Source organism: Platalea leucorodia, assembly GCF_965183815.1.
Source record: "Platalea leucorodia genome assembly, chromosome: 5".
Lineage (NCBI taxonomy): Eukaryota > Metazoa > Chordata > Aves > Pelecaniformes > Threskiornithidae > Platalea > Platalea leucorodia.
This window is the reverse complement of record NC_138827.1, coordinates 39,872,958-39,897,239: the sequence shown is the minus strand read 5'-3', so window position 1 is coordinate 39,897,239 and position 24,282 is coordinate 39,872,958. Positions and strand designations below refer to the sequence as shown.

The window sequence follows — 24,282 nt, the reverse complement described above, 5'->3', positions numbered from 1 at the left end:
TAAACAAAGAAGCAACCATATCATATTCTAAGTGGAGCCAGAACCCTTCTGCAATATATTTCATATTTTATGCAGAATGCTTTCGAAATCCAGTGTTCTATCTACTTAACTACAATGAAAATAAACTTGAAATTTCATTTCCTTCATCCCAAGTCTCTAAAGGAACATGACTGGAGTAGGTCTATTTTCAAAGCCCTTCTAATATCATTCTTAGGCCTCCACCTATGTAGTATTCCTTAGCAAAAATAATTACAAGGCAATTTGTCTGGAAAGGAAGGGTCTAGTCAGCAGTTGTACAGGGGCTAGCTAGGAAATCCTTTCCTTCAGAATCATCCCCAAAGTCTCAGGAAAAGTTGGAAATGTGTTAATGATATCTGTGAAGTATAGCAGCAGGCAGTGTCCTGTTCTTGACTAAATAAATAAATAACCTTTCATAAATAACCTTTAACAGAAATCAAGATGGAAGAGCTGACACTGCTTTAATTTGCAGTCAAAAAACCTTCACATTCAGCTACGACACAGCCAAGCCCCCATGATCTAGAACGCAGACGAAATGCCTTTAGTGACCACACAGAAAGAAAACTTCTCCAATATCTTATCCCAGGGAAAGAAATAACACACAAATGCAGCATAATGCAAATGGCAGGAGCCATTTCAGTTTTGGTGTTTACCTCTAGCTGGCAAGCATCTTTGAATTAACTTGTTTCTGCAGAAAGCCTGTTTATCTCGGATTGCATTTGTACTTGTAGTGACTGATTCATGCCCCAAACCAAAGATTTGTATCATTCATAAAGTAATATTAGCTATCTTCTCTATTCTATCTGTATGCTCCCATTCACTATGCCAAAAAATTCTCTCTTTCCATTCCTATAAGCATACTAGATCTCAGTGCTCTTTTGATGCAATTCTTTTCACAAGATAGACACTTAAGTCATAAGAAGCTCTCATCATACAGCATATTGTTTCATTTCATTTCAAGGAAGACCATGTCCATAGCCAGAACATTAGGTTACTAAAGATAATCAATATTCAAATTTCTCCACAAAGCAGACAATTAAGAGTGTACCATTAAATACATAATTTTTAAATCATTAAACTAGTTTAACGTTAGGGGATTAAGATTCAGCAAACACCAGGATATACAACATAATTACTCGGGGAGAAGTAGCGACACTTATTCTAAAGAGACACTGTATCGTTCCTTCTAGGCAGTTAAGGTAATGGCATTAAGAATTGATAATTTGTTGTGTATCCAAGGAACATTTTACCTTTTCAAGAGCTTCTAGGCTCTGCTGTTTTCTTTCCATTTTTTTCTTCAGCTGATTTATTTCTTGATCTCTCTGGAGCAATTCAAACTCTTTTTCACGAAGCTCATCTTTAGAATGCTGGAGTTTCTTCTCTAAGCTATCAATCTGAACAGAAAATGCAATTAAATCAGAACACATATTTTACTGGAATCAGGACAATTAAAAAAAAAAACAAACCTTTTTTATTTTATTTTTATTTTGTCAACATTTTCCTTTAATAAAAGAGCAGTTTGGGAGCTATATCGTATCAAGCAAAAAATACATTTTCATTTTTATACTGATATTTCCCTGCAAAATTTTTAGTTTTAATTGACAAACATAAAATATTTTTGCTGGTACACTATTAAGGTACTCCCTTCCCTTTCAGTTTCAGAAAACCAGTTTCACTCTTCTAGATTAAATCTGGCCAGCTATTGTGTCCTAGGACCAGACTTTCTCATAGAATTATCTGCCTTTCGTTAGGGAAACTGTGTTTTTAATTTAAGCAAGAATTACCTGTTTATTGCATTCCTTAATTTCTAACTCTGATTTCTCTAAATTGCATTCTAATCGAATTATTTGTTGTTCCATTTCTCCCTTATGTTCACGAACTGTCATATCCAACTGTGTAACCTAGAGGTAAAAAAGAAAAGGAAATATTTTATTTTGAACTAGTATGCAGATTTTAAGAAGTAACATTACAAAATATGACAGCAAAAGCAGTGAAACTAATCCTTTGTAGCCCCAAGATATTGTCTCAAGCAGTCAATATAAAAATGCACCCTAGCTATCTTGTTTTAAAAATTGGGGCCAAACACAAAGATAAAAGGGGAAAATTGGGAAGAAGTCCACAAGTGAATATGTCTGGTCCTCAGATACACAGAATACAGACCTAGTTCTCATTTTAAATGGAATGTAATGAGTAGCTTAGTATACTAATCCATCTTGTTAGAAAGTGCCAAATCTTGTCAAAGCAAAAAAAAAACCCCTATTGCTTTGATTGTTTTGATGAATTCCCGGAGCAGCTCACAGGGTACTGCAGCAGGAATGTATTGGAAGGTCTGGCCTCCTTACAGTGTCAGTTCCTTGAACAGATTTTTTTTTTTTTTTTTTTTTTTTTTTTTTTAAAATCCCCAGCCCTCCTTCTCTCTGCACCTTATATATTCTTGGATACAAAGGCTGGTAACTCCTGCAGGAAGTAGCTATTAGAAGGCTAATTATCAGTGATGGAAGAATAGTTTTTCTATGATGGGTATAAAATCCTGAAGCCAGACCAAAAGATGGAAAATATTTCAAGTGAGCTACAGAAATTTATTCATGACAAAGATACTGTTTCATATTTAGAGGCTGCTTTAGAGCTGATCAAATATGCTCCAGTGCAAACAAGGAAAGGAATCTATCATCTCCAAGCACGCTTCAGTGCAGATCTTTCCTTTGTTTTATCAAACATCAAGATGACAGCAGTTGTCCTATAACTTTATCACTAAGGAAGAATTATGAGACAGGTTTGCATGAGGCTTCTGTTCTACCAAAACAGTAGTCTGTGGTCTCTTAAGGGAGCACAACCTGACTTTCCTGGTACCATGAGACTTCAGTAACATACAACTGGTTTTGAGGTTGACACTGTGGCTATATTAACAGTACAGTTTGGAACGATGTGTGAAGGCAATTAAACCTAGCGGACTTTTATTAAGTTATCTACTACATAACAGGATAATTGTCAGTAACATACTTAGAGTGATCTGACCTGAGCTGCTCTTTGTTTCAGTTCCCAATTCCTTTCTTTCAATGCTTGGTCCATGTCAAGGAGTTCTTGCTTTTTGTCTTCAATTTCTCCCTTGCAATACCTGAAATTCTCATATGTTTAATTGCTTAATGCACATTCAGTTGCTTAGCTTCAAATATCCAGCTTGAAAGTCATGAGATCTATTAGTTACTTAAAAAACATGAATCAACTAATTGATTGCAAAGAAACAAAACCAAATGGAATAAGTCTGTTAACTATATTCCAGGTGGAAATTTCCCAATAACTTCATTATTCAAATTATTTAATTGGTTATAAGGACAACATGTTCTTAAAAAAGAATAGTACAGAAGAAAGTATCGTTAATTTATGGTCAGAAAGGAAACTGGACAATTTCACTATAAAAGAAAGTAATTTCTCTTACAATTATGTCACAACTTTGGGATTCAGAAAATAATTTTAGCACATTTTAAAGACCATCCAAACTACTTGCTATTCCTAAGGAAAAACTAACACAACTAAGTTTTCATGATGGAAAAGATACCATCTTACCTGAGCTCAGTTGTTAGATCCACGATAGCAATATCCTTCTCCTCCAGAGAGGACTGTGCATTCTGTAATGCATCTTGCAGTTCCTGAAGCTGTGTTAAAGTGATTTTTAATTCTCCACGGGCATTCTGTAACGCAGACTCTAGTTCTACTATTTTCTGTAAGGCTTCCCTGTGGCAAGTCTCACTTTGAAGCAGCTTAGCTTCTAAATCATTCACTATTTTACACATGCACACAACACAAAACACAAAATGTTTAATAATCAGTAAGTCCGGGTCTTTACACAACACCGCTGCCTACTAGCACTTGTGGTCATAATCAATTTTCAGTATCATTATTTTTAGGAAAATCTAGAAAAACAGTGTCTTCGGAGGTTTTACAACCACCTTTTCATGGCACCTAAGCCTTTGCTGTTTTTATTCAGCTCATAATCTATAATTGACTTGAAATATGAGGATGTATCTAAAAACATTTGGCCAAGGAGAAAGTACAGAGACAACATAGTAACTGAATATATAGCACTATGGATAATGCAAGCAGAATTGCTAGTAAGCCTCCGGTTTAAAAGAATTGTAAAATTAAATTGAGGAGGAGGGGCTGGAAAGGTTGTTATTTCCATAGACTCTCTTGTGGGGTTTTCTGTTTGTTTTAAAGAGCTGAATTTTTGTAAATAGCATATGCCTTTATTAAATCTACGTGTCTTGTTTGATTACAACATTAAGAATCTGCATTACCAATTTACAGGGAAAACTACTTATTCATTTCACCTGGGGTAAAGGTACATCCCACAGAAGTGAGAATTTGCAAAGGTACGTTAGAAAAGGTTTGTGGGGTTGGGGCGGGGGGGGTAATTGGTTTGGTTTTTTTCTTTTAAAAACTATGGAATTACCAACACACTTAAAAAAAAAGTAACCCCTCCATCAAAATTACCATATTTTTAATCTCATGTACTTGATTATAAAACAATAGGGGAAAAAGAAGAAATGTCTAGTCTAATACACACAGAGAAATAGCATGATGAAAGGAAGCCTGAGAAACAAAATAGCTAAATTACCCTTATTTGCCTTTTCATTGAGCTCTGATCGTGCTTCTTCCAAAGTAATATCCAACTGATTTATCTGCATTGCTTTGTCTTCACCATCTCGTTTTAATTGCACTACTTCTTTTTCCATACCAGTAAGTTCATTCTTGCACTGACCCATCTCCAATTCAATTTGTCTAAATAGAAGAAGCAACCAGAACAAAATTAATCTTGTAATAACAAAAGTGACATATGCATGTCCTTACATGCTCTAAGATAACAAGCATTTGTGAATAAAATAGGAATAAAAAAAGTCATATTAAGTAGGCTTTTCTTGCAATCAAAACCATATTCTTTAAGACTTACCAAGCCCTCCAAGATTCTACTATCTAGAATCACAAGCAACTTGATATATTTATGAATTGAATTGCATTACGAAGTGCCATCTTAAGGCTAAACAGGATGCCGGGACACACATTAATTCCACTGGAAGACTGTTCCAGAAACTCATGCCTCTGCTAGTTAGAAATTTCCCTTCTGATTTCCAGTCTATGCTCAGATGGAGACTGAATTGTATGACTACATACCTGAATACCATTTCAGACAGCAATCTTTCTTATTGATATGTCTATCTGCAGAATATACCTCTTAGTTATTCTAAACCTACCTGATTGTACTATTAAGTTCATCCACCTTCTGTCTGTTTAAAGCTGCTTCCTGAGCAGCTAGGCGAAGTTTCTCCTCTACCTTTCTCAACTCATCTTCTGCATATGCTTTCTGCTTCTGAAGCTCTTGTTCCAAATTGGATACCTATTTAAAAAGGTATTTAAAAAGTGTTGGTACTTTTAAATTACATACCAAAGAAATATACATCCTTGTCTTGCACCTCACATAGTGAGTTTTAACACAATGATTTCTCTACAGTCTAAAATTTTATATAATCTAAAACTAGAACTTTGCAGTTACATTTGAAAGACAAGTAGTTTCTAGTAAATATTACATGATTCAACTTTCTGAATTTCAACACACTTCTCCTTAATTGCAGTCTAGGGTTTGATTTTCCAAGTACTTAGCCACTCTAATACTAGCTAGAGTTTTTAATAGCACAGAACCTGGTTTAAGAAAAAACAAACCACTAAACTCTTTATTTTAGGTATATCTAAAATAATAACTACGAAAAAAACATTCAGATTCTAAAGGTACTACAAAAACATACATAAAAGCATTTAATTATCTGTCTTTACGTAGACACTTCTCACCATACTGTACCTGTTTTTCAAGTTTAATTTGATTATCTTCCAGCTCTCCATTTCTAATAGTTTCTTGCTGTAACATTTGCTGCTGATGATGCAAACTTTCTTGTAGGAGAATATTTTGTTCACCTGTCTCCTGAATATTCTGATCTTTTAGTTTTATTTCTTTCTGTAAATAACGAACCTGAAAACACATTTATTTTCCATTACAATAAAACATTTTTATTTGCACTTGCATCAGCTATTCTCTTCATTCTTAATAAGCACAGAATCACACCTATGATTCAATAAAAATTCTGGCTCTGAATTTAGCTGCATTACAGTTTCAACAGTACATAACACATCTCATAATTCATCACTGAGTTGTGCTTTATAAAGTGAGGAAAGAAGTAACTCATCAGCCCCAGTTTTTGACTTCTTGCTTTCTAAATATACCTAAACTGGTCAATATTTAAAAACGTACATAACAAAGATTTTTCATTTCTAAATTACTGAACTACTTTTCTTTCTGTCACTCTTCTTACTTTACTTCTCAGAAAGTCTTTGTTTTCCCCTTGAGCTTTTGTTCTCAGTCCTCCCCTTTATTTCTTCCTGCCTCTAGGATAATAGTCATTCCAATAAAAAACAGGAATTCTGAGTGCCTAACTTGTCCCATGTTGAATGGCCTGATTTCTCAGTGATGAATGCCAAGAATTTTCAGGGGCGGGGGGAAGGGAAAGGTTCTTTTGGAGAGGAAAAAAAAAAAAAAAAAAAAAAATCACTAATTGCTCAGCCCAAAGTGGAAGTAGTGACTGTCACTTACCTATGTAAACATTGGTCACAATTATACCACCTCACTTGCTACCCTTGACTTTTACACAGCATCCATTCTCTTCATATGCAGTATAAGAACAACAGATTTTAGGGCTTAGAAAGCAGCAGTAAATATCACAGGCTTATGCGTAACACAGACCATAGATTTCCATCCAGTTACTCCTGTACACGGTCTAGTAATCTCCAGTTGACTAAAGCCTATCTCTCAGCAGGTAGGGCAGCACTGACACGAACAGCCTACTACGATAATTAGTTCATGTGGTTAGTCATCCCCACAAATAAAAATTCATACTAATAATATTTAAACTTAATTCTTTCTTGCTTTCATGTAGGAGTGGAAAGTATAAAACTCAGGGGCTTCAAGTAAATATTTTCTTATGCCTAGGACTTCTTCCCCATTAAGATACTTCAAACACAAATCAATTATGTGCACCTAAGTTTATATTGCAATAGCGCGCTCTCCACTTTTTTCCCCAAGATAATGCTTTCTTTCACTTAATTCTGATTGTGTTACTTCTCTCAACAACAATTCATTTATCTTGGTACTTCTTTTCCCTAAGCTTATCCAGCGTTTCTTAGTTAGGATTTTCACCTTCACCCTCACAAAATGTATAGTCTTTTCCCAGCTTACATCCTATTCACAGCTCCTGCTGCAAAGGCTTTGTCTCTTATTTCACAGACAAACTTTTAGATTAAACCATTCATAACAAGTGTTCTCTGCAATAAAGAAGAGCTGTTAAAACAAGCTGTTACCTCTTCAGACTTTTTTTTGAGCTGATTTTCAAATATCTCCTTATTTTCTTGTGACTGACTCAAATACAGTGCAACTTCTTCCTTACATACATCTAGTGCTGACTCAAGTTGTCTCACCTAGTAGAACGTAACAGATTACTTAAAAATGCATGGCATGGTTTTTATTAACTAGTCTACAAAAAGTGTTACAAATCATCTTTGTGTAAAATGTGTGAAAAGATACATTTTTATCTAAAGAGTATTAAAACAGGCATGGAAGATTATGATAAACTTAAAAACTGAAATAATATCCAGAAATTAAAATTATTTGGGAAATTAAATTACAATACTTCAGACTGTGTTTAAATTAGATGAGACTCAGTTATGACAAGGTATTTCCAGTATACATATGCCCAATACCAAATCATCAATCCATCACGTTCCATTACATATTAAATGTTACATATAGTCGTATAAATAAATTTGGAATTATCATCATTGTGAGTTGTGACAAGTCTTTTTAAAAAATAACATTCAGATCTTAATACAATTCCTCTCAGAAGGCTACTAAACAGCATTTTTTTTCCTTTCTGCACTGAGAGACAGTGCCTGAGTTCCATCAAAAGGGAAAGGAAAAGCTTTTAGCAATGTCAACACTGTTAATCTAGTTTATCCTTTTACTAGTAATTCGGATTTGAGTAATCTCTAACAAATATCTTATAACCTCGAACAGATAAAAATTGTAATGAACAAACCCCCAGAGGTCTTAAGCCATAGTAATGACACTTTTCTTAACTGTTTGGTTTCAATGCTAAGAAGACTTTTCTCATCAATGAGAATTGTGCTGAATCTAGCTGCAGATTGGCTACTGCTTTCAATGCTACCAGTTTTCTAAATCATATTGGATTTTACACGTCTCTCCCCACCCAATTCAAAAGCTTTTTGAAAAGAAGTGACCACAGGTCCTAATTTTAAATCTCTGGAAAACGTCCCAAATATTACAAAGCCACTTGGATAGGAAACTGGTCCAACACAAGTTCAGAAAGAGCATGCTACCAGCTAAGTCCCCAGTATCATCTTCTACTGATATCCTAAAGATTTAATACTGTTTGAAACCTGACTGTGGTAAATCACTACATGGTAATGGTTTATTAAAATACTGTTGCAAGTGCTGCATGGAAAATACTTATCAGACGAACACTAGGAAGAGGTATAGATGGCTAAAAACATGACCAATATTATAATATCACATATGTCTAAAATATATGTTGTATCTAGAGCAAAAACCTACATAACATTATCTTTGTTAGACAACGTTTTACTTTAAGAGTACAACAAGCACAAATCTGCCCTATTTGTAACTACAGCAATTTTATAAAGCAATTATGCATTGCATAATCTCTTATTGCAGGTTTCACCATACTTCTTTTAATTAAAAAAAAAAAAAAAAAAGGAAAGACTTCAGGTTAATGACTTCTGAAATATTTACATAAGACAGATTTCTATAAATCAGCCTTAATATAGTTTGTAGAGGATAAAATACACCATTACCGCAAACTTTAAAACTATCAATTGAAAATTACAAAGAGCTTACTAACTTTGATTTTTTCCTCTGTTAACTGACTTTTCAGCATCTTCAATCCTTGATCTTTCTTGACATTTTGATTTTCCATTTCCTGTTTGTACACATATTTTTATTCAAGAGAACAAAATGTAAATATAGTAAGAATAATTTAACTAATAAAAACTCATACCAAGAATCACAAAAAAATAGATCACTGTATTTAAAAGAATTGCTTGTATACTGTATTTGTGTACATCATACTTTGAAGTGAATTTGGTTCCTGATAGGTGTCATTCATATTCTGCAGCACCAGCAATTATTAAAAGGAATACGCCATTGCGATAATAGAACATTCTTGGTTTTCCACCTAGTGCAGAATAGATGCAATTGTTTTTTATCCAGACCTCTTTCCTTTGATTAGAGAAAGAAGTCCAAGGGGCAAACCAGAGGCATAAACAGAATGCTGAGATAGAAAATAATGAAAGGCCATTAAAGTTTGTACAATTTATAGCAGTTGTAGCTCTGGACTACACTAGATTCAGTCAATTACTCAACAAGAATTAAGAAGCAAAAGCGTAAATATCTTTCATTTTCTCCAATTTTCCCATGTGTTCATGGATATACTTTTCATCATTATTAGTCACTTGTTTGACTTGCATTTAAAGAAAGCCAAGAGCCAACCTTACCTCTCTGCTTTCTATCAGCAGCCCATCCAATGATTCAATGTGATGCTGTTTATGTATGACATCTTGTTGCAAAATAGATATTATTTTTTCTTGTTCAATGAATTGTTGATGTTTCTTCTCTAGTTGTGTCTGAAGCTGTCCGTAAGTAATTCATGGTTTATTATTTTAATAAGCTTTTTCAGAGAATTTGTGCATCTAAATATGTCATTCAGTTCCATATACCCACCACTTCAAGAATGAAAAATAAATACATTGTTGCCATCAGCAGTATTGCACAGTATTAGAAATATCAAGACATTCCAAACCCTTAGTATTTTAAAGCAACAGGAGAATCAAGACAATGACGGCAAGCAGAGCGTAATTGCCTGTCAGCAGCTAAGACAGTAAGACACACATACATTCTTTAGTAAAAGATGACAGGCTTCTTTAACAGCTAGGAATAGCCACGGTTATATTTCTAATCACATAAAGCAACAGAATTCTTCTCTAAAGACTGAAAAACCCTACCGACAGTTCTCCCTGAACACAGATGCTCATAAGGCTCAGGCTGGCAGAGGTTCAGCAAACGAGAGAATATCATTAGAAGCTGTCATGCTTTAAGCCCAGTAGGGATAAAAGCTGTACTTTTTTTTTTTTTGTGCTAGGTGTTTGGAGGAAAGAACAACAGTATTCTTCCTCAGTCCCTATTTCTCGTCAGTTGAGCAGAAAAGAGGATATGAATATCTCAGAGGGAAATCATGAGCTTGTGTAGTGTTAGACAGAAAATGAACTAAAATCAGGAAATGTTGGGAGAAGATAATATAACTTATTAATTGGACATCTGCCTCAGAATTACTACAAAGACAAAATTAATGCAGGAGAAAAGTTACCATATATATCATTCATACATACTAGCACACAAGGAAGGTCTTACTAGTTCGATCTGTTCCTCCATCTCTTTGTGCTGCTCAAGGTGAACCAACTTTGCTTTTTCAAAAGCAGAAGTAATTTGCTCATGTTCTTCACTGGTAGTTGTTTCCAACTCATGAATGCGTCTGTTTTTTCCCTGGGAAACAGCAACAACAAAAAGGACTTAAAAAAATATTTAGCTGTGATATTAAATAGTGTTTGATTTGATGATCGAGTTTCATAAGAGAACACAGAAAATACTGAAGTTATACATAGCATGTTTCATCTCAAAGGATGGCATACCTATAATAAAGGTATAGAATGCCACTAAATGCAGCCACTACACAGAGGCAAGGTGTCTGCCAAGGTGGACTGCTGGCACAGATTATAGCAATTGGAGCAAGGAACTTCTGACAAAGATGAAAAGAATTTCTATGTTCACATGGATAGATGGAATATTTAAAATACAGGTTTCCGTTTGAAAGGGACCACATAAATATTTACCTTTTTTAGCAACCTTAGACCCCTTCCCAAAACTAAAAAAGTTTGTATAACAATATCCAGACTGGAATTTACACTGCTCCAAGTGTTAGATCACCTTCTTCATTTATTACCATTTAGAAGACTTTTTTATTCACAGGTGTTCATGTATTTCTTAAAAATACACAGTTTAAGAACAACAACGAAAAAAAGACACAGAAGTGATTTGTCCAATGTCCCAGTTAACATTTGGAATCCGCCTCTGTCACCTCTTACCCTAATAATTTCATATGGAAGACAACTTGAGAACTTCAGAAAAAGAAATAGAGAACAGTGCCAACACAGTAGATTCTAACCTATTCATCCTATACACCAAACCAATCATGCATATGGTATTTTAGGACTAGTTTTATTCTATTGGGGGGGAAGGTAATTTTACTAAGTGGATTAAAAAGAGATTTAGAGAGTGAGCTCAAAGGATGGAAAAATCTTAATTCTGACAGACAAATTTTTCATAGTGAGGATAAAATTCTGATGTCACTGAAACCAATGGCAATGCTACAATTGATTTCAATAGGACCAGATTTTCACTGCACGTATCATCACAAGGAAAAAGTAACATGTCCATTAATAACTTACCATGTTCAAAAGCAGGAAAAAAGGGATGTTTTATTTGAAGCAAGATTATTCAGTTTAAAAACTGCACTGTCTAAAAACTGCACAGATCTTTTAGCAGATCTGAAAGTCTATCCATTTTGAATACATGGAATAATACTGTTTAACTTGAACTTTAATCCCCATTTATGTCATTTTATATAAATGTAGTTTCTCACTGAGAACATTTTACCATGAGTTCCTGTTCCAACTCAGAATTTCTTGCTGCAGCAGCGGAATAAGCAATAGTCTTTTCTTCCAACTGTTTCTCAAGAGCAGAAAGTTGAGAAGATTTCTTTGTTATCTGAAATTAAATACGGTACAAAACAGCATGAAGACAACCGTTTCAGGTTTATTCAAGTATTTGCATATACTTTCTTACCACCAATTCCGGTTTAGCTACTACTATTTCCTAGTAGTTTTATTACTTACTTACTTGTTTGATTATTTTTGTATGATCTATTAAACTTCATTACTTACAGAGAAGAATTCAGGACAATTTACCTCAAATTTATCCAATTCATGATAATTACCAGTGCCAGATGAGTGAATTAGCTATTACAGATTTATAACATTTATGGCCATTATTAGGAAATACTGCAAATCCCATTATGCTGGAATTCTAAAAACACATTAGCACCAGAATGTAAACATTAGCATTTTAACGTACTCAACCAGAGAAGAGCTAGCTGAAGCTTAATTTCTTTCTTTTGTGACTCTCTAGTAATGGTGTTAATCTCTGGCAACTGTACTAACATTTAATGAGGAAAAATAAAACTGTTCCTTCAACAGCTATTTCTTATGATTACACATTAATTCAACCATACCAAAGCAACAACACTGTGCATATTTTTCCACATAACAAGTCAAAATAGTAGTAGTAAAGCCCACTAGCTACATGAGCTTTAAAATGAGATTTCTGACAACTAATAAATTAAGGCTGCTATCTTAAAGTTTTTCTGCTTGCTCAAAAGTTTATTTCCATTTTATCTTAAATTAGCCAGATTTTAAAATTAACACGGCAATTGCAATTTTTTCATAACTACTGTCTTAACTATCTTTGACATATTTTTTCAGTGCTGCTAAAAACTTACTTCTCTCTCTAAGCTACTAGTTTTTGAAGCCTTCTTCAATAGGTCTTCCTGAATGATTTGAAAATGACTGGCTCTCTGAGCCATGCTGGTCTTCAGAGAAGAATTCTCGTCATCTGCTTTTGTCAGTTTAGTGCGTAACTCTTCTATCTCTTTCTGGAATCTTCGCCTCTCCTTTTCAAATTGCTTGCTGATAAGTTCCAACTGTTGACATTTTCTCCTCTCTCAAAGTAGAAAAATTAAATCTAAGATTAATTTATAAAAGAACATACAAAGCCAGCACTCAAGCAAATAATCATACAATCCAAAGAGAGGAGAATTACAATTCAATGACAGCATATTGAACTAACACATATAGAATTCAGACACAAGACTGTTTATTTTTTCCCTGTAATGTAACCGAAAGCTGCGACTCAAAAACAAATAAAAAACCCCAAACACAAAAAAACCCCACAAACAAACAAAAAAATTGAAGACAGAATCATTATATAGGTGCCCTGAAGTCATTTCATGGAGCAGTCCTAATAGTAATTGCAGAAGCGATTGCAGAAGTTCTGCAACAGCAGGATACAGAGAAAAGAATCAAAGAAAATACGGAAACCTTAGCATAACCTGCATAAAGAAGAAATACATGGTTCTATTTCAACACAACGCATAGCTTGGATATTGCTGAACAAGTAACTTAATTAGCAAAAGGAAGAAGAATATTGTGCCTGGAGAACATGACAATTTCCAGAATTCCAAGGCAGCAAAATGCTCCCTGCTCAACCAAACCATATCTGTTAGCTCACAGAGATAGATTTAAAAAAAATAAAAACACTATAAAAACTATTTAAACCCCACCAAAAAACTCCTACTCTGTGGATTAATCAGACAGAACCGCCCAGCTTTTTAGGTCAGCTTACCTCCTTGACTTCTGATCAGTTTGACAGGCTCTGTTTCCAGGCCACATAACCTGCTATTTTCTTGTCCTTCATTATCATTAGAAAGATGCTCAGCTCCATTACAGATAGTCAAATTTGCATGAGGCTTTTGATTTTCTGCTTCTTTCCTTGCCAGTTTAATGCTATTATAAAGGAGAAGACAATTATTTAACATTCTTTCTACATGCTAGTTCTAATACCATCTTATTATCTGCCTATTCTTGCCATAATTCAGTAACCAGAAAGTTATACCTTAGGTCTGCAATCAAAGATGTATTTGATTCACAACAAGAATCAGAGAGAGCTTCTTTTGGTGAGGAACTGGATAGCTGGTGTTTCAAGTGGTGCCATTTAAACTAAAAGTTAAGGGAAAACCAAGATCAATGCAAAAATCAACTTTTTATTGCTTCAGAGCATGATTAATTCATGTGTTATACTAGCATATAAGTTTTAAGACACATACGCCAGGATATTAAGAGTTTGGATAACTTGATCTTTAAAATTATTCTCCTAAGTAAGTCCTTGCAGACCACTGCAGGTTTATCTCACATTAGTAGAAATTACAGGCATTAAGGCCCTCTGAAACAGAGACCATTCTTTTAGATATCTTTGTACAGGTACTGAAACATGAACATTTTTGCTGTGAAAAAATTAAGTAAATGCAGATACTGTGAGTAATTCCATGTTTTGAACTTCTCACATCATGCTTCCTGTCAGATTTCAATAACTGCATTTAATACCATTTTTTCCTCAAGTTACAGAGGGCTTCTGAATATTTCATTAAATTACTAGAGTAATCCCCAATTTTTCCAGAAAATGTAAATGTATTTTCCAAAAGGGCCCTAAAACAATTTTTAAGGCTCTTTCCTATGGTCATAACAGCCCAAAACATCATTTTTATACAAAATTACTATATTCTCTCCAGCAGAGGTCACTTTGGCAATTCCAAAATCGTACAGAAAGCATACTTTCGATTTTGTTTTCATTACAGCTACTCACATTTATACTTAAAAAATAAAGATAACTGATGCAATCTGTACTCCTGACCTCATACGTCTCTCTAGCCCTTCCTGACTTCCCAAAAAGTTCCTTCAGTAACCCAAGTCAGTTCACAACTTCGGGTTTTTTACAAGACTCTTCCAATCAGTCAGTTTAATGATAAACTTCACCAGTACGAGCTTTAGGCTCATAAGCCAGGGTTCATCCTGGTAAAACAAAAAGTTCATTCGCAGTCAGGGAAGGTGTTCCTACAAACATCTCTCTTGCTCTAATTTCTCTGTTGCTGAGGTTGACACATCGACTCTGGCTGTGTGACACAATGTGTCTGCCATATCGGAAATGTGCTACTGAGAAGAACCTCAGCATCATATCGTGTTTTAGAGAATATACCTACATCTGAAGAATCAACACATAGAACAGAGGAATGGAAAGTGTAATTTTAAATGCTTGCTGATTAATCAATTCCAAAGCGCCTATTTCTTCTTCTTGAATGAGAAGACAAAAGTAAAATATTTAGATTAAGAAAACATTTCATCCATACATCTTGAAAACCAAAGATATTTACTCAGATTATTTCTCAAGAACGCCACAGGATTTCCACGCAATGTCAGTTAGAATTGTTTAAGACACATAACACAGTTTTTGTAAGGATTGTTTAAGACACATAATACAGTTTTTGTAAGGATAATCAGTTACTGTACCTCTTCAGATGTACTTAGAGACAACTGGGAAATAATGGTTTCTAGTATGTTGAGCTCTTCCCTTGAATCCTCAATTTCTTGATGGCATAATTTCAAGCGGTTAAGTTGCTGTGCAGTAAGTGCTCTCAGCTCTGCGTTTTCACTTACTAGAGCATTTTTCTCTTTAAGTACTATTTCTTTTTCACTAAGTTGACTCTCAAGCTCAATGATCTTCTGATCAGACTGAGTCAGCATTGATACCATTTCAGTGTTCTTTGCCTCTAGAGTCTTAATTTCTTCTTTCGTGCTATGATTCTCTTCCTTTAATTGCCTAAAAAAAGTATATCCACTTAAAAGATATAGCTCAACATAAAGAAGTAGACTAGGATTTCCATTTTCTAGAAGAACACACCATAAGCTATACTGTTTTACTGTTTTCCTCTCTAGCTCTATACAAAGGATAGAAAAGTTTTCACTGCTTTACTAAGTTTTCACTGTTCCTAAGGACCAAGACGCAAACAGCGTCATCACAGTGACATCAGCAAACAAAAGGAGAGAATAAACTACTTCTCATTCTTAAAAAAGTTAATAATGTTTTTAAGCACTATCAGGAGAGTCACTGGTAGGAAGTGGATCAAGGTGGCTTTAACTTTTTCCCTCCTTAAAGCCAAGGAAATTTAAGAACAAGATAAAATAACTATATAACTACACCTAAAATGACAGTGGATGAAGATAACATACTAAAACTGAGCTAGTCGAACACTCTGCTACTAACAAGAGAGGGAGGGGTCCTATTTTTTCTCTCCCCTCATATCTGACTGTACAGTGAGCAAATTGTATTTTTAGCCCATCACAAATTATTCACTTCTTTAAGTACCTGTTGATTTAACAAACTGAATTAGCTCTGCAAAGGTCCTGATGAGTGCCAAACCCAGTGCAAGTTAGCAGAGAAAAGAGGGCAGTCTAGAGGAAAGACCCCCATCAGCAAAAGAGAGCTATTAAACAGGCTCAAGCTAGTGTGAGGGTGCTCACACACTGCCCACCCTTGCCAAAATGGCCTAAAAAACAATTGTTAAGACAGGAACATGGGTGTGGATAGCACGTGTGAATGGGATACCCAACACTGTCTGAGAAGGTGTTTGTCCAAACCTAATAATGCTAAAGACAACGAGCTGATGGCTATCTTCCCTCATTAAAGTAATGAGGGAATTACCAAAAGACTTCTGAAACAAAGTGGGGTTCAGCTTGAAAAGAAACATAAAAAAATTTATAACAGTGGGAAAGGAGCTTGCAGTGGGAACAGAGTAGCAGTCAAAACCTGGTTTGACACTTCCAGAAGTTCCAGGCAGCATCACAACCTCTCTTCAGGTCTGAGTGCAGGCTCCCCATTGGATGCCAAGAGTATCCTTCCTTCTAGCTAGGGACTGACAATATGGTGTGCAACAAGTAGGGACTCACATCTGGCGGTGTAATTCACTCATAGGGTGCTTTCTCATTGGCATGTACATCTGCATGTACATTCTGCAGGCAGCAGAACAGGTATACATGAAGCTGGAGTACCCACACCTCCCACAGAAGCAGTGTGTGAGCAAGGGAACCTATACCCCCAGAACTCTTGGTGGGGTGTTGCTTGTTACCGTGAATATGTGGCAGCACGTGGGATTAGAACTTTCAAGGATTAGCTATAGAAAAGAATTTAGAAATTTCTAAGTGTATGCTAATATTTTTTACCTGCTTAGTATTATGGTTTGTCTGTTGCATTGCTGATACTGATCCTAAGTGTTCACTGATGCTGGTCCTGATTTGGTTTGAACTACGCAAATTGAGCAGCACATTCACAGTGACAGTTGTAACATGCTATTTCTTCTCAAATAACTGTACAGAAATTTTTAAAAGTCTTTACGTTACCTTAATTGCTCTTCTAGGATGTCTAGATCCTTTCTGTAACTGACACACTTTTCATTCAACTTCTCTTTTTCTTTTTCACAATTAATTAAACGTTTTTCCAAGGCTACTTCTTCAGCTTTAACCTTAAAAAGCAATTTTTTTCATTACTGTACAACAATAATCTAAGCTTCTATGGCCAATAGGCTTTTTGAAAAGAATGCTATCAAAACTATGCTGTTCCTTTTTTTCTTTCTGGTAAGCCTGTAGATAATTCTGTTGCTCACTGTTGTGAAGAAAAGGAGAAGGGCAAAGAAGTTTTCTTTTTTTCTGTCATTTGGAAAAAAAGTAATGTTATTTTGGTTTAATATTTTAGGGCATATTTGTGGTTGGCAATCTCCTTCCACAAGGAAAGAAGTCTAATCAAATAAAAAGCCTAGGTAAAAGCTAACTGTCTCAGGCCTGTATTTTGTCTTCCCATAAGGCGGGAAGCATTAACAATTTTAATCACTAGAACTTTGGGAGATGACTTCATTTTCATCTTAGCTCTTCTCTAGCTCATGTTTCATTGAACAGGTTATACATGTGGAGTCAAAAGAGTTCTTTTAAAAGGATCATTTACTTTTCAAATGTAAAATTCCCAGCTGGCAAGCAAGCGACAGAAGAAACATCATCAGTATTAGGGTACCTCAAAGATGCAGACTGTCCAGACTGTGCGAAGACAGTTTAAAACTGGATAACTGAAGTTATCACCACAAACAGTTGCTTACCCTGTCCCACCTCTCTTAAGACTTTGCCACCAACAAGCAGAAACAATTGACCCACTGGTGAACCCATTGCTGTTTGCTGCACAGCTTACTGGAAGAAGCAAAATCCTAATAGCAGGTCAAACAAGCGAAGAAAAAACTCTTACCTTTTCTAACTTTTCGATTATTTTCTCTTTATACTTTTTGAAAGCTCTTGTCAGCTCCTCTGTGTTCAACAAAGCTTCATTTCTTTGCTGTTCTGCTCTGCAAAGAAGCATACCAATCTTAAAAATCACAAATTTCAGTCGTTATGTAGCAATCTCCTCCAGTTACTAAAAACAACTACTAAATTAACTGCTTCAGGTAACTTCCTTTCTTCTTCCAACTTTCCAAGCCCTAGATAAAAAACATTACATGAGACATAAATTAATTTTAAATATAATTTTTGCATATTAACATAAGCAAAATTCCAATAAGACTAAGAATGTAAAAATAAAGACTTTTGATTCCCCTTCAAAAAGAATTTGATTCAAATCATCCTCCTTTCCCTACCAGTGAAAGCCCGTTTTAGAGACTGGGATAGTGTGCATGACAAGGAAGCAGAAGATAGCAGTCCTCCTTAAAATTCAAACGGCTTAAGGGGAACTAGAAAAGATTTTTATACTGAAGGGAGCTCTCATGATGGAATTATGGTGAGACTGACAGGAACTGAACAAAGGATAAATTATTTGGGGGATACTGGAGAGATGGCATCAATAAAGTAAAGGAAGTTTTTCCAAGGCTAATTCTAAGTAGCCTTGGAAAAACAGTAAAGGAAGCTGAGACTGGGATGATATCAGGTAAGCAGCCATTCGAAGCAGCAACCCAGACTGCCTACTATTTCGCTCTATTACTCTGGGCCCCTGCCACTTTCTTACCTTCCCCTACCATTACGCACTAGGGAAGAAGTTGGAACAGTAACCTCGGGACAGCTCAGGTATGCAGTCTGTTCAGGACACCCAACACAGGCACACAAGAATTACCGCTGCTCAATAACATTTGTTTCTCTTCCGCTAAGGGAACTGTGGGGACAGGGCAAGTGCCTCATCTAAGTACAGCCTACCCTCAGATCGGTGTTTCTCAGTCTGAGGAGCACTGCCTATTTGGAGATGGCAAAAGTGTTCAGAGAAGGGGACAAAGGGATTTCAGAATAACAAACAAAATAGTGTTAGTCTAAAGCACTTCAGTTTGCTTGGCCAAAGAATAGTGAGTGAGTGGTTGTAATTACTGATTAAAAGCACACTGTAATAATTGTTAATACTGACTATAACACTGTATGTTGCCTTTAACACCTGGCAGAAGCTCAGATTTTCTAAAGTACCAAAATATTTACATTTGCAACTAGTAACTAAGTACAGCTAGTTCCAACCCCACATGCTCTGAATAAACAGTGAACGTAAATCAACACATATTTCTTCACCAGCAGTGCAAGCCGCACAGTATTTCCATTTGTCTAGCTATAGGAAAGCTAGAGGTAATTTAATGGGTAGATAGACAAGCCAAACAAGGGGTTTGCATTCAAAAGGCTCAAGAAATGCTTTCTTAAGTCATTAATTCAGTTAATTTTTGTCCAAAGTAACGCAGTTAAATGAACTGGGCAGGTAGGAATCTTTTTATTTATTCCTCTCATTTCTTTAAAATCACATTTTGGAGGTGATAGGATTGTATATGGTAACTTGCAACAGTAGAAAGAAATTACCTAACCCTCCCAGTAGCCACACAACCACTAGGCTAAAGAAGGCAATAGGAAAGGGAAATGGGGATTGGGATGGAATTACAGCACCCTTTTCAATAGTACCATATAGATTGGTAAGATTAAGGATAACAAAAATGTTCTCTCAATTAAGTTGTGCTTCTATCACTTTCCTCACACCAACCCCAGAAATACAGCAGTCAGTACTGTTGAATACTGAGTACTGAGCACACGCTGTAGGTTCTTGCAAGACAAAGTCAAAAATAATTCAGGAAAAATATATTCTGGACATATTTCAGCACTCCACTGCAGCACATCTATTCTGAAGAGGAAAAAACAGATGATAAACTGGTTGCTAGTGTACGATATCAGCCTGCAACTACCAGAAAATTTCAAGATTTAAAAAGTGCCTATTTAAATAGTAAGTATCTTCACACAGAATTTCCCCATTTTTTAAAAAAATAACATTCATAAAGCAGAGAAATTATTTGCTTCCACAAATTAAACATCTGCCAATGGAAATAAACACTTATGCACTATTATTCTGTATTCAATTTATTAAAATTACTTAGCTACCTCTTTCCTTGCTTGCTTCGTTCTATTAACTCCATTTTCAGATTTTTATAGTCCTTTTTATATCTTTGCAACATGCTTTCTCTTTCCATTCCTGTTTTCCGGCTTTGATCTAGTTTATCTTCTGCATCTCTAGCAAATAAACAAAGCATAATTAAAAAATAGGAACTTTTTTGTAAGGAAACTAGATTTTTGTTGTTCTTTTCTGCACATGATGCTTGAGAAGCACTAATCAAACACGCTGCAGCTCTCAAAACCCGGTTTGGAACACCCACTGTCTCCAGACTGCCCAGGAGTATGTCTGCAGTCTGGAGTGGTGTCCAAACCTCATCAAGAGGCGTCAGGTGTCATGATTGCCAAGGACTCAGATGGTTGACTTTGTGTCATGAGATCTGAACACAGAAATCACCACTTTTCTGGCATTAGGTATGACTGGTCAGGATACATACGTGGGAAACAATACTAAAATATAAATTAAACATAAGTATTTTTACTTGTTTTGTGAAGACAGACTATTGAGATATTAATTATTATATAGCATGAGGTTGTAAGATAAACTGACAGCCAGGTATGTCTTCCTGACAGCCTCTGGACGCTGTTTACATTAGCTTTATTTGGCATTTGCCTTGATTAATCTATTAATGAAGAAAGAATTATTTACACCACATGCTGCACAGTCGTGTTTGAAAATATGTATGCTTGTTTACCACAGAAGATATGCACTCATGTAGCATACAATCACTCTAGTCAGTTATAAGGGCACATTCATGTTTAGGGTACATTATAAACTGGTTTCTTTTACCAGCCTTTATTATTTTTTTCTCCATTTCCTGAAGTACGTTCTCCATATCTAAGATATCAGTACAAAATAAAACACCTCCTTCCTCCTATATATGGCTCCGAAATGAACGTTTCAAGCCCCAGATTACATGACCCCCACAGTACCAGTAATCATGTCATCCTGAAAAAGAGATTGGACCAGCAAGCAGACCACAATAAAATGTTGATTTAAAAGTACACTTAGTACCTCAGAATTTTATCTTGAGCTGAAACTTCTGCTTCCAAGTTTACAATCTGTTCTTTTAACTTCGGAATGCTGACTAAACTTGTACCTAAAGTCGACTCAAGATAAGAAATCTGAAATACAAACATATTTGGGGTTTCACTAACACTTGCATACATACCTTCAGGGGGGATGCACAAGAACAATCTGCTTACTGAATGACACAGTGCACTTAACCTTACTGTAAAAGATGCTTGTTCATCTACACAAACTGACCTCCAATTTTCTGCTCATTTAATATCCTTCCAGTTCCCTAGCACCATTCCAGGGTGGTATGCTGTCTAGCAGAGTAATTTCTTTATAAGTTGATCTTGTCTCTTGCTTTTCCCCAAAGGTTTATATTCTGCTATTTGTTCTTTCCTTGTCAGACAGTCAAACGTTTTATTTATCTACTTATTTGTACTGTCTTGGAGATAACATTTCTCACACAAAAAGCATTAAGCATAGCTATATTTTAATGTTACATGTAAACCAAATGCAAGAATATAGTTGTCCTGAAAAAAACTGTACATGCAAGTGTATATTAAATCAGTAATGATTTATTAGATACAATATTTCCTTCTAACTCACCTTCACTTTTTCAAAATAGCAATATTAATCTAACCTAAAAGGTCAACATTTTTCATTTCCTAAACAAAATGACTACTGTGCCATTATTATTTACATTAATCTTAATGTAGCTCAAACACATGAACATATAGTTATTGAGCTATTTTCTTACATATTGTATTCTTTGTTCGGTAACTTACTGGCTTTAGATTAAACTTTAGAAAATGAATAGATAGAATTCATAATTAATGTAGTTGTTTTGCTCATAGAGAAATAGATTCCAAACTATTCGGTTCCAAGATTAATTCTGAATATTATGAAAAAATAAAATATTAAACTTAAAAGTTTGAATATATTAAATTTAGATAGATTAAGACGAGACAAAAAAATAGCATGTTCTGCCTGGAATTACAGACTCAAAAGTCATGGTCACTGAGGCGGTTTTTGGGTTTGGGGTTTGTTTGGGGTTTTTTTTGATGAATACGCTAAAGATACATACTCTTGTTTTTGACTGCATCAATTCAAAGTTCATTGCTTCCACTCTGTTCTTTAGGTAGTGGTTCTGAGAAGCCAAAGATGCATTTTGCTCATGAAGGGCATCCAGCTTCTCCTTAAGACGTTCATTTTCTTCCACAGTTTTATCAGAAGTTGTGGATACTGAGTAAGACTAGACATAAAAGAAGGTTTTTTTATATATATATATACACACACATACTTATACATGCATACATAAGCAATATATACATCAATGGAAACTCTGCAGAACAAATGTATTTAAATCATACTATGTTTGAGAGTGCTCCATTGATATAATTGCCCAATGCTAGAGTATATCAACTCCAAGCTCTAAAAGCAAAACAATATTCATAAACATAGCAAAGAATAGAAAACAAAAGTAATAAAAATAAGTAATGAAGTGCAATATTTACTTCAGATTTTCTTTGAAAATCCTGGCAAGATGTTTTACCAGCATTCTTCTTACAGTTGGAAAAGCCTTGATAGTTGCAATTCAACTGAACAAGGTCCTCCAGAGTGAAGTCTACAGCCTCATCGAAGCAGTGGCCATAATGTTCACTTGTACTAGTGCTAGGAGAGAGAGTAAAAAGTTGCTACACCATTTATTCTTTTTTAGTTTAAAATTGCTCATAGAGAGTATTCAAAAGAAAAACACAAAAGGACCTACTTGCAATAATCCATTACACTGAATAAGACAGATTTACACTACAAGAGACAGGCTGTTCTCATTCCCAAACACACTCCTACCTGGAAAGCTCTTCCTCCACAGTTTGTAGGTTTTTTTCAGTTCTCCTCAGCTGATTCTGTAATGACTGTAAATTTGCAAGCAGGTCTTCATCAGCAGCACTTTCAGAGCAAGTCCACATACTATATTCCATTGGTATCATACATATGGCTAAAATAATATTTAATATTAAAACATTTTAGAATACAAATACTATTTGCAAAGATACTTTTAAAGATACTGAAATAAGGCAAATTGAAAAAAAGGAAAGGAGAAAAAAAAAAAAAGAAAAATACGAAAAAGGAAATACTGAATTTCCAAATGTAAACATACATTTCGCACGCTAACTCTTCCCACATCCACTAGATAAAAATTACTCTGTACAAGTTGCCTTTTTTGAGAAAAAAGGTTCTCTATGTATTCATGAAGTATGAGAAGCTTCATGAATTGCCAATTATGAAAACTGGAAAAACTTGCTATACATTAGTTGCCAAAAATCTCTTATACAATGCATCTCAGTTACTTCAGAAATCCCATGCAACTGGCAGGATGCTTAAAAAGGTCATAGAGCGTACACACAACGCTGTCCAACGACCAGCGAAATTTAAAAAAATCAGAGCAGCGAGGACTTGGCAGCCCAGAGGACGCAAGAAACTAAGCTGGGGGGGGAAGGGGGGCGGGGGGAGAAGGCAGCCTTCACCACAGCAGATAAGACTTTGCAGACCGGGCTTAAGATATCTCGATGGGAAACGGTCAGATGATTCAGAGACACCAATGCTCCCGGGCCAGACGATGCAGCCGCCCGCCCTTCTCCAGCAGCACCGGGGTCCCTCCGCCACCCGGCTATGCAGGCCGGAGTTGACCGGCACCGGGCCCGGCTGCGATCCCTCCTCAGCCTTCCCGCCTCTCCGCCCGCCTCCGGGTGGACGGGAAGCAGCGGGCGGCGCGCTCCCGCCTCAGAGCCCCCTCCAGGCGCCTCAGAGCCCCCTCCAGGCGCCTCAGAGCCCCCTCCAGGCACCCCATTGCCCCCTCCAGGCACCCCATTGCCCCCTCCAAGCCGCCGCGTCCCTCTCCGCAGGAGCCTCCGCAGGAGCGCCCACAGCCCGCTCCTCACCCCGCTTCAAACAGCGCG

At 35.9% G+C, this 24,282-nt stretch overlaps 1 protein-coding gene across 1 annotated transcript; it reads right to left on the bottom strand.

Moving 5' to 3' along the window:
• Positions 1-1,116: 1,116 nt before the first annotated feature.
• On the bottom strand, positions 1,117-23,304 carry CCDC18 (coiled-coil domain containing 18; the record flags this gene model as incomplete). The annotated part of the gene is made up of 23 exons (XM_082311828.1): positions 1,117-1,412; positions 1,803-1,919; positions 3,034-3,133; positions 3,583-3,796; positions 4,634-4,797; positions 5,268-5,410; positions 5,870-6,037; positions 7,420-7,536; positions 8,997-9,074; positions 9,649-9,783; positions 10,562-10,693; positions 11,864-11,974; positions 12,765-12,985; positions 13,667-13,827; positions 13,937-14,040; positions 15,385-15,694; positions 17,272-17,393; positions 18,161-18,257; positions 20,302-20,430; positions 21,326-21,435; positions 22,410-22,577; positions 22,840-22,996; positions 23,174-23,304. 23 exons carry the CDS (start codon positions 23,302-23,304, stop codon positions 1,227-1,229), a joined length of 3,375 nt encoding a protein of 1,124 aa, XP_082167954.1. The 3' UTR covers positions 1,117-1,226.
• Between the last annotated feature and the right edge of the window lie 978 nt (positions 23,305-24,282).